This window comes from Myotis davidii, unplaced genomic scaffold (genome assembly GCF_000327345.1).
Source record: "Myotis davidii unplaced genomic scaffold, ASM32734v1 scaffold122, whole genome shotgun sequence".
Taxonomy (NCBI): domain Eukaryota; kingdom Metazoa; phylum Chordata; class Mammalia; order Chiroptera; family Vespertilionidae; genus Myotis; species Myotis davidii.
The window spans coordinates 681,758-696,472 of record NW_006293234.1 but is presented as its reverse complement, the minus strand read 5'-3'; the positions used below and the strand labels follow the sequence as shown (position 1 = coordinate 696,472).

General features: G+C 38.5%; 1 protein-coding gene across 1 annotated transcript in view; it reads right to left on the bottom strand.

Annotated features, from left to right (window-relative positions):
* IL23R (interleukin 23 receptor) overlaps window positions 1-14,715 on the bottom strand; it is a 66,731-nt gene that overhangs the window by 39,500 nt on the left and 12,516 nt on the right. The window contains exon 5 of the mRNA XM_006766904.1: window positions 3,571-3,731. Coding sequence (XP_006766967.1) covers window positions 3,571-3,731 — 161 coding nt within the window. The remainder of the gene's footprint in view (window positions 1-3,570; window positions 3,732-14,715) is intronic.

Here is a 14,715-nt window from a genome sequence, read left to right as displayed (position 1 = left end):
GAGGAGGAGGAGGAGGAGGAGGAGGAGGAGTTCCAAACAAGAAACTTCCTTATTCACAGTGTAAGAAGTCAGATTTGCTGGTGGTGGTGACAAGATAAGATTTTTGTTTTATGGGAGGTGTGGTGATAATTAATTATGACAAGTTAACAAGTTTGGGATGAAATCTAGCTGTCCTACTAGCCCTGCAACTTTGAGCAAATTATTTTATCTTTTTCTTCATCTGTAAAATGGGCACAGTACCATGTGTAATTGTTTCCAGAACTTAATGTGATATGCTTGTTGTCTAGAACACAATTCAATAATATTATGATCATAATAAGGTCACAATGATAATAACAGTAACACTGCTAATACTAATTTAGTTACTAAAAATCATATTGCCCAAATGATAGGGGATATGATAGCCTTTAATCATCATTAATCCATCAAGGTGAATCTCTTTGCTTTTTGGCATAAACCCTTTGAATTTTTGTTTCTGTAAAAAAATTTTTTTTTACTTGAATGATCTACTTAATATTTTACAAGAAAAAAATAGAAGATAATAAGACAATATTTTGGTTTGTTTATGAAATGCACATGGCCTGTCAGAGCTCATTTGACAGTTAAACTATTGCTCAAAGAAATGCTGCTACTCTACGAGTTTGAGCTCTTGATTTCCATGGAGGTTGCATACAGACTCATTAACTGCAGCCTGTGCTCAGGTCCTTGGGGACCCAAGGTGGCCTTTTTGAGCACGGGGGGCAGAAACCTCTCTGGATTTGGATATGTCTGAGGAAGGAAGACAAAAGCCAAGGCCAGGTGCATGAGATGAAGTATTGTGTCTGTAGTTACCTTGGGGATTTTCCATCTTGCAGTAAAACGTTAATAGAAATTATTTGCAGCACGCCTCTAGTCATTGGGCAGTTTGTTTCAAAGGGTTATTTGCCTCATCCCAGATCTTTAGTGAAATTTTATGTGTAATTATTATGTATTTATTATCTATGTATTAATAATACCTTATGTATTATTATGCAATTATTATGAGGTAAGAGCATGTTACCCCATCTTACCTCAAAATGTAAATTTACTAAAATATATAGGTCATGGTCAAGAGAACTGTAACTCCAAGAATATATGCAATGGAATTATTTTTCATCACCATAGTCAGCAGTGTTTATTTCAAATCCAAAATTCAGAGCATAGTGACAGAGTTTTAGACTAATACTGTTAGTTTAGATAGATGGCATTAGTCAAGACAGAAGTTGAGAAATTAAGATATTAATTAATACCTTAAATGATTAAGATATTAATTAATGAATTAAGAAGAGCTTTGTGATCCCCCAAAGATACCCATGTTGTGCCCCATAAGAAGGCATCACATCTCTTAAGTTATTAGTCAACAGGAAAATTGTCAGTCACATTGTACTGTGTGTTTAAATAAAAACTGAGGATAGTAGTTGAGGATGTTGGAATTAGAAGCTCCTTAGCTCTGCAATCTCAAATTTCTTAAGGCAACTTAGCCTCAGTTTTCTCATATATACATTATAATATCTTCTGCAAAATAGAGCTGTTGTGAGGGTTAAATAAGAGGATGTGTGTAATAGCAGCTTGCCTGAAGAAAGTGCTGCATAAATGCTAGCCTGCTGAAATCATCCTTCATAGAGTAATCTTCCTTATCCGGGGCTGACAGGTCCAAGACTCCAGTGGATGCCTAAAGCCACAGGTAGTACCAAACCCTAGGAATACCATGTTTTTTCCTGTACATACATACCTGTGATAAAGTTTAACTTATAATTAGGCACAGTAAGAGATAAACAACAACTAGAAATAAAATAGAACAATTACAGTAAAAGTTATGTGAATGTGCACTCTCTTTCATAATATATTTTGTACTAGTCTTACCTTTTCACTTAAAGGAGGCCCTTTATGCTTCTCTCTGGAATATCTGAATTGTCAGCATCACTACTCTTGCATTTTGTGGCATTACTAAGTAAAATAAGGGTTACTTGAACACAAACAATGTGACAGTAAATCTGGTAACCAACACAGCTACTAAGTAACTGCTAAATAGAAAGGGTATATACTAATATAGCGGGTGGATATACTGGATAAAAGGATGATTCACAACCTGGGCAGAATTTAACAGGATGGCTCGAGACTTAACCACCCTACTCAAAATGGTAAACTATTTAAAACTTGTGAATTGTTTATTCCTGGAATTTTTCATTTAATATTTTTGGACCACAGTTGACCACACATAACTGAAATCACATAAAGCAAATCCACAGATGAGGGTGGGCTATTATGATAAAAACAGGAATAACTGGGATGAGGACTATCAAAGAGGGAGACTCACATTTGGTGTTCATTGGCTGAACTCTGGTTTTAGAGCTGGGATATAGTTATAAAATGCTCAAGTTGTAAAAGGCCAAATTACTTTTTGAAATTTATCTTCAGGAGAAAACCAACTACAAGCAAAACTTTAACTAAAAGGTTGTTCGTGGCAATAATTTATAACGGTGAAAATTTGAAAACAGTCTAAATCTTCAACAATAGTGACTAGTTAATGACATTTATTAAAATACTATTGTAGATTAAACTAATAGAAATATTTATTCTATATTGTAAGTCAAAAAAGGCAAGGTCTAAAAATATCTGAAGCAAAAAAATATTAACATTTGTTAAATTTGGCTGATAAAGATGTCTACAAAATTCTCCACAATTTTCTATGTATTTTGTAAAACTTTTCAAAATAAAAACAAAACTTCCACAATAGTGCATACAGAAGAAATTCTTTATTATGTGCCCTTCTCAGAACATAAGACTCATAATACTTTATTCTAATTCTTATTTCCTTCCCTCTTCCCTGTTAGACTTTAAGATATTTAGGGCAGCAGGTACCTTATCTATTTTATTCCCCGTAGCCCTTAGAACAGCGGTTCTCAACCTGTGGGTTGCGACCCCTTTAGGGGTCTAATGACCTTTTCACAGGGGTCTCCTAAGACCGTCGGAAAACACATATATAACTACATATTGTTTTTGTGATTAATCACTATGCTTTAATTGTGTTCAATTTGTAACAATGAAATTGGGGGTCACCACAACATGAGGAACTGTATTAAAGGGTCATGGCATGAGGAAGGTTGAGAATCACTGCCTTAGAACAATCCTTGAACATAAAAAGTTATCAGTATTTTAAAAAACAGATACAGCCGTGTAGAAATTATGGGTAATTCTTGTTTTCTTTATCATGATCTACAAGATCTTTCAGGGAACTCCTTTTAAATCTAGACTTCACTTAACTAGGTCAGCACAAATAGTTGTTTATTTGTAAATACGGTATAGAATTTCTTATTTTTTTTTAAATATATTTTATTGAGTTTTTACAGAGAGGAAAGGAGAGAGACAGAGAGAAACATCGATGAGAGAGAAACATCAACCAGCTGCCTCCTGCACACTCCCCACTGGGGATGTGCCCGCAACCAAGGTACATGCCCTTGACCGGAATCGAACCCGGGACCCTTCAGTCCGCAGGCCGACGCTCTAGCCACTGAGCCAAACCGGTTTCGGCTAGAATTTCTTATTCTTTACCTATATCATCCAGGTGAACTTGCAGTTGTTTTGACTTCTCTGTACCTAGAACATTTGCAGCTTGGACCCAAACCAAATACTTCTTGCCTCCTTGTAATGAATCAGTAGAGATGTTAATATAATTTGAGGCGAGATATTGTTGTTCTTCTTCTGTCTCTAAACTTTAAAAAAAAAAAAAGATCATAATTACCAGTTATGTTTGGCTTGAATTAATTATTCCTGAATTTTTTGATGCTACCTTTTTAACCTGCTTTCAGAAATCAACATTTACTGGAAAAAAAGAGATCAAACTTGATTTTATTTTGAGAATTTAAAAAAAGACTATCTATGACTACAATGTGACTTTCATGGGACCTAAACAATTTTGCCTTCATGGACTCCTTCTATTAAGAAAAAAAAAAGTATGTATGTGTGTAGGTGGGTTTATATATATGTGTGTACATACCTGTGTTTTTATAATATTTTACAACTGTTGCTATAAAAGCAAATATATTAATATCACATATTAAAACATTTTCTCGGACTGAACGTTTAATTTTTTCCTTTTGATTTTAAGTGAAATTAAACATTTTCAAGGGCTCCTGAAAGTATTATGGGCCCCAGGCACTATGCCTACTGTGCCGATTGAGTAAGTCAACTCTGGACATAGCTTGAAACACATGAGCACCCTCTGGGAAAGGGCATTTCATAGGGGCTCAGTGCAAGGGCTCAGATGTAGGATAACCATAAGAATGAGATGAGGGGTGATGGGCGCAGGAGATTTGGATGAGATAGGGGAAGACTAATCTTCCAGATAGGGAAAAAACAGTATGTTCTGAAACAAATAAATGAAATGACATGCCAGTTTTGAGAAAGTTCAACAAGTTCAATACTCTGGGGCATGAAAGTATAAGAAATAATTTGAAGTAGAGCAGACCAGGTCAAAAAGATCTTCTACATATTTTGAGGTTAGAAATGACTGGCTCTGGTGGTTTGATTAGATGAGGGGATGGAAAAGATAGAGGAGAGAGACCCACTTTGGAATGAGAGCTATCGAGAGCTATTAAATTATCACTTCCAATTATATTTATCTAAGTTTTTATAAGTGAATAATTGAGGATCTCTAACCCACCAATTAAAATTTCCAGTTACTTGTTAAGGCTGACACTTAACATTTTATTAACTGATATTACCTTTGAACAAAAAGTCTGAGCCTCTCTTTTAAATCTTTGAAAAAATTTACTCTGTAATATTTTAAGGGGTGGGAAATTGGGAGTAGTGGAGAGGAGAGTACTGGGGAATGTCTCTTTCCTCGTTTTCTGGTTCTGTAAGGAGAAATTGTCTTTAAACGTCCCCGCTTCTTGTCCTGCCCCTCGCTCTCCTTTCCCTCTTGAAAGTGGGGTGATTCTACTCAAGAATAACTGGGTCTGGGCCTCAGTCTCTTCCTCTTTCCTTTCCCCTCAGGAATCAGAAGACCAGGGAGATGTCCTTTTCTGCTGTAAGATTTTTTAAAAAATATATCTTTATTGATTTCAGAGAAATGCAAAAGGGAAAGGAGATAGAAACATCAATGATGAGAGAGAATCATTGATCGGATGCCTCCTGCATACCCCACACTGGGGATCAAGCCTGCAACCCAGGAATCGAACCATGACCTCCTGGTTCGTGGGTCAGTGCTCAACCACTGAGCCACACCGGCCAGGCAAAATCAGCATTTCTTGTCAGTTACTCCATTATTGTCAATAGCATGCTGCCTTTCTCATATCCTCAGTTTGCCTTTGTTTGTGTGCCATTTTAAAAAATTCATTGATTCGAGAGAGAAGGAGAGAGAGAGAGAGAAAGAGAGAGAGAGAGAGAGAGAGAGAGGTAAGGAAGGAAAGAGGGAGAGACAGAGAGAAGAGACATTGATCTGTTGTTCCACTTATTTATGTATTAATTGGTTGTTTCTCATATGCGCCCTGACCGGAGATTGAACCTGCAACCTTGGCGTATCTAGATGACTCTCTAACCAATTGAGCTACCCAGCCACAGCTCTCAGTTTTCCATTTTTAATAATTTTCTCTCCATCACACTTAAGAGACAACCAAAGAAGTGAAGCATTTTTTAAAAGATTGTTTTCTCTTTTCTCCCTGTTTTGGGAGCTGTGATCATGGCCTAGGTTCTATCTCTATATTAATTGCCATTGGTGTATTACTTGCAGATTCCTAAGTTAATTGTACTACATTGTGAAACCTAACTTGATATAGAAATCTAATTTAGAAGGGAAATAACCTTGGAATTTGAACAAAGGTGAAAAGACAGGTACCTTATATTTTTATATTTCACAAATAGAACACTTCACAGATTTGTATGTCATTTTCATTCAGGGGTCTTCTCCATCTTCTGCGCTGCTCCAATCATAGTATTAGTGCCGCAGAGGCAAGCACCGCCTGATTCTTTCTCTAATACCATTAACTGCTCTCTGTCCTGAGGGGCTGACTTGATAGGCTTTGTGGGGAAGAAACATTTTATAAATCACTGGCATTTCATCCCTGGGGCTCCACTTTGGGTCCTGTTCCTATTATGTGTCTATACAGCAACTTTTGAATTTCTCCAGCCCCACAGTCCCCCAGCCAGGATTATAACTTGCCAGACACTTAGAATTGTTGGAATCCAGAGTAACATGCTTGCTAAGACACAAAACTCCAGGGAGGAAAAGAGGAACCAGCCTTATACTACCATGAAATAAATGCATTTATAAATCAAATTACTACATGAATTATATTTCTGTTTTTTAAACTTATTGCCACTATCAGAGCCGGATAACCTCAGCAGGCAATCAAAAAATCCCTGTAAGGCTGACAGAGGGTGGGGGGAGAGGGGTCCACAGCGTGCAGGTGGCAGCAGCTACTCGATCTTGTTCAGCTCAGGTTTCTAACTGTCAGTATATATTTTCCAGCGCTGCCTCTGTCCTCTCACCAGCAGGGAGATCACCATGAGCACCATGAGAGGACAAGAAGGACATATCATGGTGATGAAAAGCACAGGGCCTGGGTTTTAGAGACAGACGTAGGTTCGAATTTCAGCTCTGCCCCTCGATAAATTGTGAGAGTGGAAGCCCCTCACTTAATCTCTATGTACTTCAGTTTACTCATCTGTAAAGCAGAAATAATAACATCCTGTTATCATGAGTAAATGAGTAAATTAAATAAGAAAGCATTGAGCATGGCTTCACATATTAGAAAACAGTTATTGCCCTAGCCGATGTGGTTCAGTGGATAGAGCATTGGCCTGCGGACCAGAGTCCCAGGTTCGATTCCGGTCAAGGGCATGTACCTCGGTTGCAGGCTCCTCCCCGGCCTGGGCCCTGTTCGGGGCTCATGCAGGAGGCAACCAATTGATGAGACCAATTGTTTCTCTCACATTGATGTTTCTCTAAATATATCCCTCTCTCTTCTACTCTCCCTAAAAATCAATGGAAAAATATCCTTGGGTGAGGATTAACAAAAAACAAATAAAAACAGTTATTAATATGACTTAAAAGGTACTTACGACATGTGACTTTTACGCATTTAAAAGAATAAACATGAAAGTTTTAAAATTGCTTTATATCAAGTGAAATTTTATATTGTTTGTATCTGAGGTCAAATCATGCCGTTAAATCCAAGTGTTTACATAGTTGACTTACATTCTTTCCGAAGTAAGGTGTTACATAAACAAATTAGAGGATAATTTGTTATAAAGCACGCTAGCCTCATGCTAAAAAAGAATTAAAATGTGAAAATCAGAAAATGGCAACTATGTGTAAGTACTAAGTAGGGCATCTGTGAATATTTTCCAGTTAGAGAAAACCACAAGCATATTCTTAATTGGTTTGTGGCTAATTCTTTTACCGCACATATTAAGACCACAAGTCAAAATGAAAATGTATTCTCAAACCGACATTAACCATAAAATGGATAATTTAATTCTGCTTTTAAAACCTCCTCTCATATTGGCATCTAGACCAAGCGCTATTTTAGATGAAGATTTCAATAATAATGACTGACTATACTTTGGGACTACTTTTATTTAAAACCATATATTACAAAGTTTTTTAATTTCTTATTTCTATTTCTTTATTTCATGTACTAATTAATACATGACAGAGTATTTGTTAAAGTGGGTCAGCACGATTTATATTTTCAGAAGTGTCCTGAGCATCTAGCTCTAGTTGTAATTAACAGATTTTCAATAAACACTGTCAACTTATGTTGATAATGGTGATAGTATCTTTCGTTTATTTCATCACTCATTAAACAACATGTATTTAATACCCACTATGTTCCAAGCACTACTTTAGACAAAATTCCAGGGAGGTAAAGAGGAACCAGCCTTATGTTACCAAATAATGAATACATTTATACATCAAAATACTACATAAATGAACAACAATAAACAAGTCAGCTAACGTCCCAAACTTTGTGGAACGTACATATTGGTAGAAACAAATAAATATATAGTATGTCCTTTAATGATACATGTTCAGAAGAAAAATAAGGCAAAAAGGGGTTAGGAAGTGCAAGCAGTAAGGGTGGGGGAATTTTTTTGTTTCAGGGAGATGAGGAAGGTGAATCTGAGAAGGTAACATTAGAGCGGTAAACAATCAAGTCTTGTGAGTTTCTGGAGGAAGAACATCTAGGCAACCTGCAAAGGCCCTTGCTTATCCCTTGCTTATCCCGTCCAAAGAACAGTAAACAGTAAGGAGGTCAAGGAAACTTGGCAGAGTGAGGGAGATGGGAAGGGGCTAGAGAAGCAGTTAGAGAGCTAGGAGGAGGGAGATTTAGTAGGCATTGTAAGGTCACGTCGGTCCTGCAAGGACCCTGGTTTAGATTTGAGTGAAATGAGAGATTTTGAGCAGAAGAGTGGCATGATCTGACGTGCATGTGAAAAGGGTGATGGTGGCTTCTTGTGAATAACTAATGAACTGTAGGAGGGCAAAGGTTGAGGCTAGGGCATCACTTAGGAAGTTCTTGTACTAAGTCAGATGAGAGATGATGTGGCTTAGACCAGGATTGCTATGTACGTAGTGAAAAGAGGTTAACTTTTGAAGATAGAGCCAGTGCATTTTGCTGATCGTTGGCACAGAAGAATCCAGGTGGAGGCCAGTGGATTTTCACCTGAGTAATGTGAAGGACGGAGTGGCCATTTACTGAATGCAAGTCTGGGGAGAGGAAACTGGGTGTTTGATGTTGAAAATGTTAGCTTTCAGTTACCTTTTGGAGTTCTAAGAGGAAATGTTGAGACGATGTTAGATATATGTTAGCTGCAGTTCAGAAGAGAAGTCGGGATTGGAGATAAATAAAGGGTTTTACACCATATATTTGGATGAGGCCTTTTAGGTAAGGAGTTTTAGATAGAGATAATAAGAGATCCTAGGATACTGCTGCGAGGGCCTATTCCTTCACTGGAAATGAAAAGGAATCAACCAAAGAGACTGAGAAAAACCATCCAGGAAGTAGGAGAACCAAGAGGGGGTGGTGTCCATCCTGGCAGCCGGAAGAAGGAAGTAAAAAGCCGGCATGAAGTGCTCCTGCTAGAAAATGATTTTGCTTAGGAAAATAAGAACTGAGAATAAACCACTGGATTTGGCATTAGGGAGGACAAAAACTTGACTAAACTTGATTAAAAAAAGGATGAGACCTGCCCAGGTTGAGTATCAACCTATGATCCAGGAGGTCACGGTTCGATTCCCGGTCAAGGCACATGCCTGGGTTGCAGACTTGATCCCCAGTATGGGTGTGCACAGGCAGCCAATCAATGATTCTCTCCCGTGATTGATGTTTCTAGTTCCATCTCCCTCTCCCTTCCTCTCTGAAATCAATAAAAATATATATTAAATAAAGAAGAGGATGATGAGAAGAGAAGAAGCAAAGACAAAATGTAGACAACTTTTTTGAGAAGTTTTGCCATAGAGAGGAGCAGAGAAATAAGGTAGTAGAGAGGGACTAAGAGAAGGTTGTATTTTTCAAGAGGGCAGCATGTTTTAAAGCTGAAGGGAATAATCCAATAAAGATAGAAGAGGTGATAATGCAGAAGAAAAAGAGGAACATTGTTGGAGCAGTGTCCTCCCGCGACAGGAGGGGTAAGATCTGGTACACAAGTGGAGACTTGGCTTCGGTAAAGATAGTTCACCTACAGTAGTGGAAGAGAAGATCAAGTATGTGCGTACAGATGTCAATACATCAGTAGATGAGGGAGGTTGTGGTATTTCTCATGGCTCCTATTTTCTTAAAGAAATAGGAAGCAGGTGATCAGTAGAGAATGAAGAATGTTGGAGACCAGAGATGAGAGAAAACAGAAAAAAAATATTATGTGGAGAAGTGACTTGGCCATTTGAAATGTAGTGGGATTACTGGGTGGCTCTCTGGGCCCAGTTGAGGTTAGTGGTCATGAATAGAAAGTAATACGAATAAGTTTGTGTTTGTCCCCAACCACAGTTAGCTTTCTGAGTACAAAGTACAGCATTGGGGAGGAAAGGGATTTTAAAATGTGAGATGCCCATCAAGTCCTAAAAGAATTACTGAAACATAACGTCAGAGCCATGAAAATATTTAGAATCGTATCTAAGAACTCTTTCTGGTTGTTATGAATATGAAAAAGGTGTGGCAAAAACAAGCAGATCTTATGAGTTGGCAGAATAAACAATTGATTTTAGGGGGTCTGAAATTATATATCATCTAAAAATAATTGCCCTATTGGTCTTTCTGGGCACCTGAAAATTCCACCATTGGCATTGTTCTAAAAAATGTATGAATTTTTCATGCACAGAGACAGTGTCTATACTTTTTAATCTCTAGAATTTAATATGATGCCAAGAAGACACAAATGCTAAATAAATATTTACTGTTATTTTGGATGGAATGGAATGAAGGGCCACCATAATTTTCATTCAACAAGCATTTATTGAGTAGAAGGCACTGTGCCAGATATTACAAGTTTCCAAGATAAAGAACATATTTACATGAACCTGTTGATGGTATTGGGACATCAGTAGATAGACACTTAGTAGCAGAGGTTCTTTTTTTTTTTTAAATCACTATCCATTGATACATAGCAAACTATATTAAGTATACAGAAGGGTATGTGAATGGCCATGCGTATCTGCTAATATGGTCACTACAAAGGCACTGAACGAAATTCTTGAAGTAATACACAATTCCTCTACTTTATAACTTCAACCCAACCTAGAAGGAAGCCCTGATTTTCCATGGAGGAAATGCCACTGTCCTGTCACTGGTAAAATAAGTGTGTGGGTGGAGGTAAAATGCCTGTCGATATCTGTGATTTTACTGGAAAATAGAACCACGAGTGTTGGAAGTGAAACCTTACAAACGCTGATTTCTACCTACCTGCCAAACTGGAAAATACACAAAGAACCCTGGATCAAGAGGAGCCTTTTTAAATCCGATACTTACTACTTCAACCACAAAATTCATTCTAAGTCAGCTTTTTCCTGGGAGGTAAGATTTTTTTGCTAGTTAGAAAATTGATTTTCTCTAATTTTTTTCAACTCAGGGGTGTGTTTCTAATGACAAGGTGAACAGATATTTATCTGTGCTGACTGAAGCTCATCTTTAAATTTGCTAGAGGAGAACATTCACGGTTATGCCAATGTTTTATGTCTTCTCTAAAAGATGATCAAATCCCATTAATCTGGACTCCATTAATCCAGAATTTTTGTTAGGTTTATCTGATTTTGGCTATAATTTATAATATACTAGAGGCCCAGCGTGCACGAAATTGTGCGCGGTTAGGGACCCTAGGCCTAGCCTGGCCTCTGTCGCATGGCCTCTGCTGCCCTGCGATGCTACGTGAAGCTCCTCACTCCCGGATGCTCCACTAACCCTGATACTGCTCCATGAGGCTTCCCCTGCCCCTCGACTGCTCCATGAAGCTCGCTGCCACTCCGCGAAGCTCGCTGCTGGACGCTCCACGGAACCTCCCCACCCTCCGACTGCTTCGTGAAACTCGCTGCCGCCCGGGTGACTGCTGCACTAAGCTCACGGCCATCCGGCGAAGCAGCCGCCACTGGCCACTGCTGCTCAACAGCCCCCAGTCCCACCCCTAATGGTGAGCGGCTCGGGGGGCCAGAGGAGGGGGGGGACTGATAGGTGCTCCATGCACTTCACGGTAACCAGTCGCCCGTTCGGTTGTGACAGCACCTAGCTCTTTATATATATTAGGATGCCCTTTTATTATTATTCTTTAACTAGACTGTGAAGGGGGAAATGCCCTGGCATTCTAGGCTCAAGTAATACAGCAGTGGGCAAAACAAACAAAAATTATTGGCCAGATTGAGTGAATATTCTGGTTTGCATGAATGAGTGAATTTACTCTTGACCTATGTACAATAGCTAGAAAATGAGTCTCAGCATATTTAACATCTTTTTCTAGTAATCTGTCCAAAATTACAATTACTTGAAAATAATGTAAATAAAATAATTATTTCTAATATCCTGTAAGTGATCATTTTTTAATGGCTTTATGTTAAATTTCTCTCCCAAATCAGTCAGGTTTTGATGGAAGAATGAATTAAAATAAGCCTAGGGAGTCCACCTAGAGTGTCACCATAATACTCTAACATTGCCTTTGTGTTGTTCATGCCTTAAGCATTTCCTATAATTTGCTTTCTTATAAGTTTTATAATTTGCTTTCTTATAACCCAGTATGGTGTTACTTATCCTCATTTCACAAGAGGCTAAGGTTCAGCAAAACTAAATAACTTTTCCAAGATTGCACAGCTAACAACTATAGCGGACAATGTTGGTAACAGTACTAAGCTCCATCTACAGGGCACTTGGATGCGAAGCCTGGAGGTACAGCATCTGAGGTTTAAGGTCAACACACAAGATTACAGAGGAGAAAGGCAGAAAGAGCCTAGATCCTTGGGGTATCATTGAATTATCAAGCCAGCTCTGTGCTAACTACACCTACAACTTGATATAAAGCCCCACCTGTTCAAGTCATAGTGCTTGGGTTTTTTTTTTATATTTGCATCATAAAAGACATCTGACTGGTAGTCTGAGAACTGGAAATCAAATGTAAAACTCTGAAGCCCTTGCTCTTTCCGATGGAACAATCTCAGTACTCATCACTCACTACGGGTATTCTTCACTTTATAGAGAGAGAATGTGCCCCTCAAAACCCACATGCAAATCACTTAAACATACTCAATTTAGAATGCACTAATTAATGTTAAAAGAAATCTGTAATAAATGATCTTATGAACTATTTGGAGAATATTTTTATGACATTAAATGGGAAATTAAGTGGTGGTTGGCAAGTTTTTGCTAACAGATGTATTTTCTCAAATTGTGCTATGTGTGTTCCAAATTTACAAGGCAATTTTACTGTCAAGATTCTGAGAAAGCGGGTTAGTAGGACGAAAAGGGATTAACCTACATCCACTAAGATGGCAGTAACCAACAAGTGTTGGCCAGGATGTGGAGAAATTGGGACCCTCACACACTCCTGCTGGGAATGAAAAATGTTACATCTGCTTTAGAAAACACTGTGGCAGTTCCTCTAAAGGTTAGGCAGAGTTGCCATATGACACAGCAGTTCTATTTGGAGTTCTATTTCTAAGTATCTCCCCAAGAGAAATGAAAACATATGTCTACACAAAAGATTGTACACAAACGTTAATAACAGCCCAAAAGTGAAAACAACCACAATTCCACCAACTAATGGGTGGGATATATCCATGCAATGGAACATTATTCAACCAGAATAGGCATCCATAGAAAATGCTGGAATAGTTGAAGAGAAATAGTGAGTGACTACTAATGGATACAGGGTTTCTTTTTTGGCATGATGAAAATGGTCTAAAATTGATTGTGGTAGTAGGTGCACAACTCTGTGAATATACTAAAACTCTGTGAATGGTACATTTTATGTAAGGTGAATTGTATCATATATTGAATCAACAAAGCTGTTACATTTTTAAAAATTAACCAACTAACCATGATCAGAAGATAGTAAAAGGGTCCAGGAAATAGCAAAAGTCCTGAAGGCTGTAGGCTCCCTGTTAGTCTGGCACTTCTCATTTTCCTGTGAGCTTGGACTGTGGGGTTTACTCCCATACTGCCCTCATTTTCACAATCCTGAAGTGGACTTAGCAATGAGACTCTAGTTTTCTTGGCCTTTTTTTGTCATCTCCTGGAGACTATCTTACCCCCAAGGCAAGGGGTGAGGTTAATGAACACTCAGACCCTTGTTAGAACCCTGGTTCCCTATGTCTTAGTCAAGTGACCTTGGAGAGACAAGAGGAGCTCGCCAAGCCCTCTGAAAATGGGAATAATAATAGTTACCTCACAAGGTTGAGTTGAGCATTGAAGCCATAAGCACATGAAGTGCACGCGGAGCACGTGGCTTAGCACATTGTGTTCCGTCCCTAAGTGCAACCCATTTCTGATCGCTTCCATCATCCCTTTAACGCCCGGCCACGCCTCCGTTAAACCCCCGCTCAGAATGAAAGGTGTGAGCTCTTGCCCTTGGCGCACGGCTAGTAACTCCGGGCTTAGCCATGTACTCAGAAAGATGTCTAGTTTTTACCCAGAATTTCTTGAATGAAAAGGTGTTACTTTTGATGATTTATTTCATCACAGTTATTGTGAGTACCTAACAGGTGAAGAAGAAGAGCAAGTTTGGAAAGTTATTCTCTTCCATATTGACGAGACCTGGACAGCCTCTGTTAAATATGCCCTGTGATCTGGTTCTCTACACGATTTCAGCAGAAAAGTAAGGAAATTAGAGGTAAGGCAGTCAGGCCAACCCAGACTCAGAACCCGCCTCTCCTCTCTGTAGCTGTGTGGCCCTGGGCACATTGCCTAACCCTGCTAGGCCTCCGTAGCCTTGCTTATGAAAAATGGGGGCGGGGGGTGGGGGAGAGAATCTTACGTACATCACAGGGTTGTATAGGGGATTAAATGAGGTAGCACATATAAAGCCTTTGGCTCAGTGCTTCCCAAACAGTAAGGCTTTAATAATTTTTTTAAGTAAGTCGTTTGTGAAATTTTTGAGAAAAAAATAATATGCTTCAAATAAACTACTGAAGGCATTCTTTTTTAAATCCTCACCCGAGTATATGTTTATTATTATTATTACTATTATTATTATTAATTACTGATTTTAGAGACAGAAGAA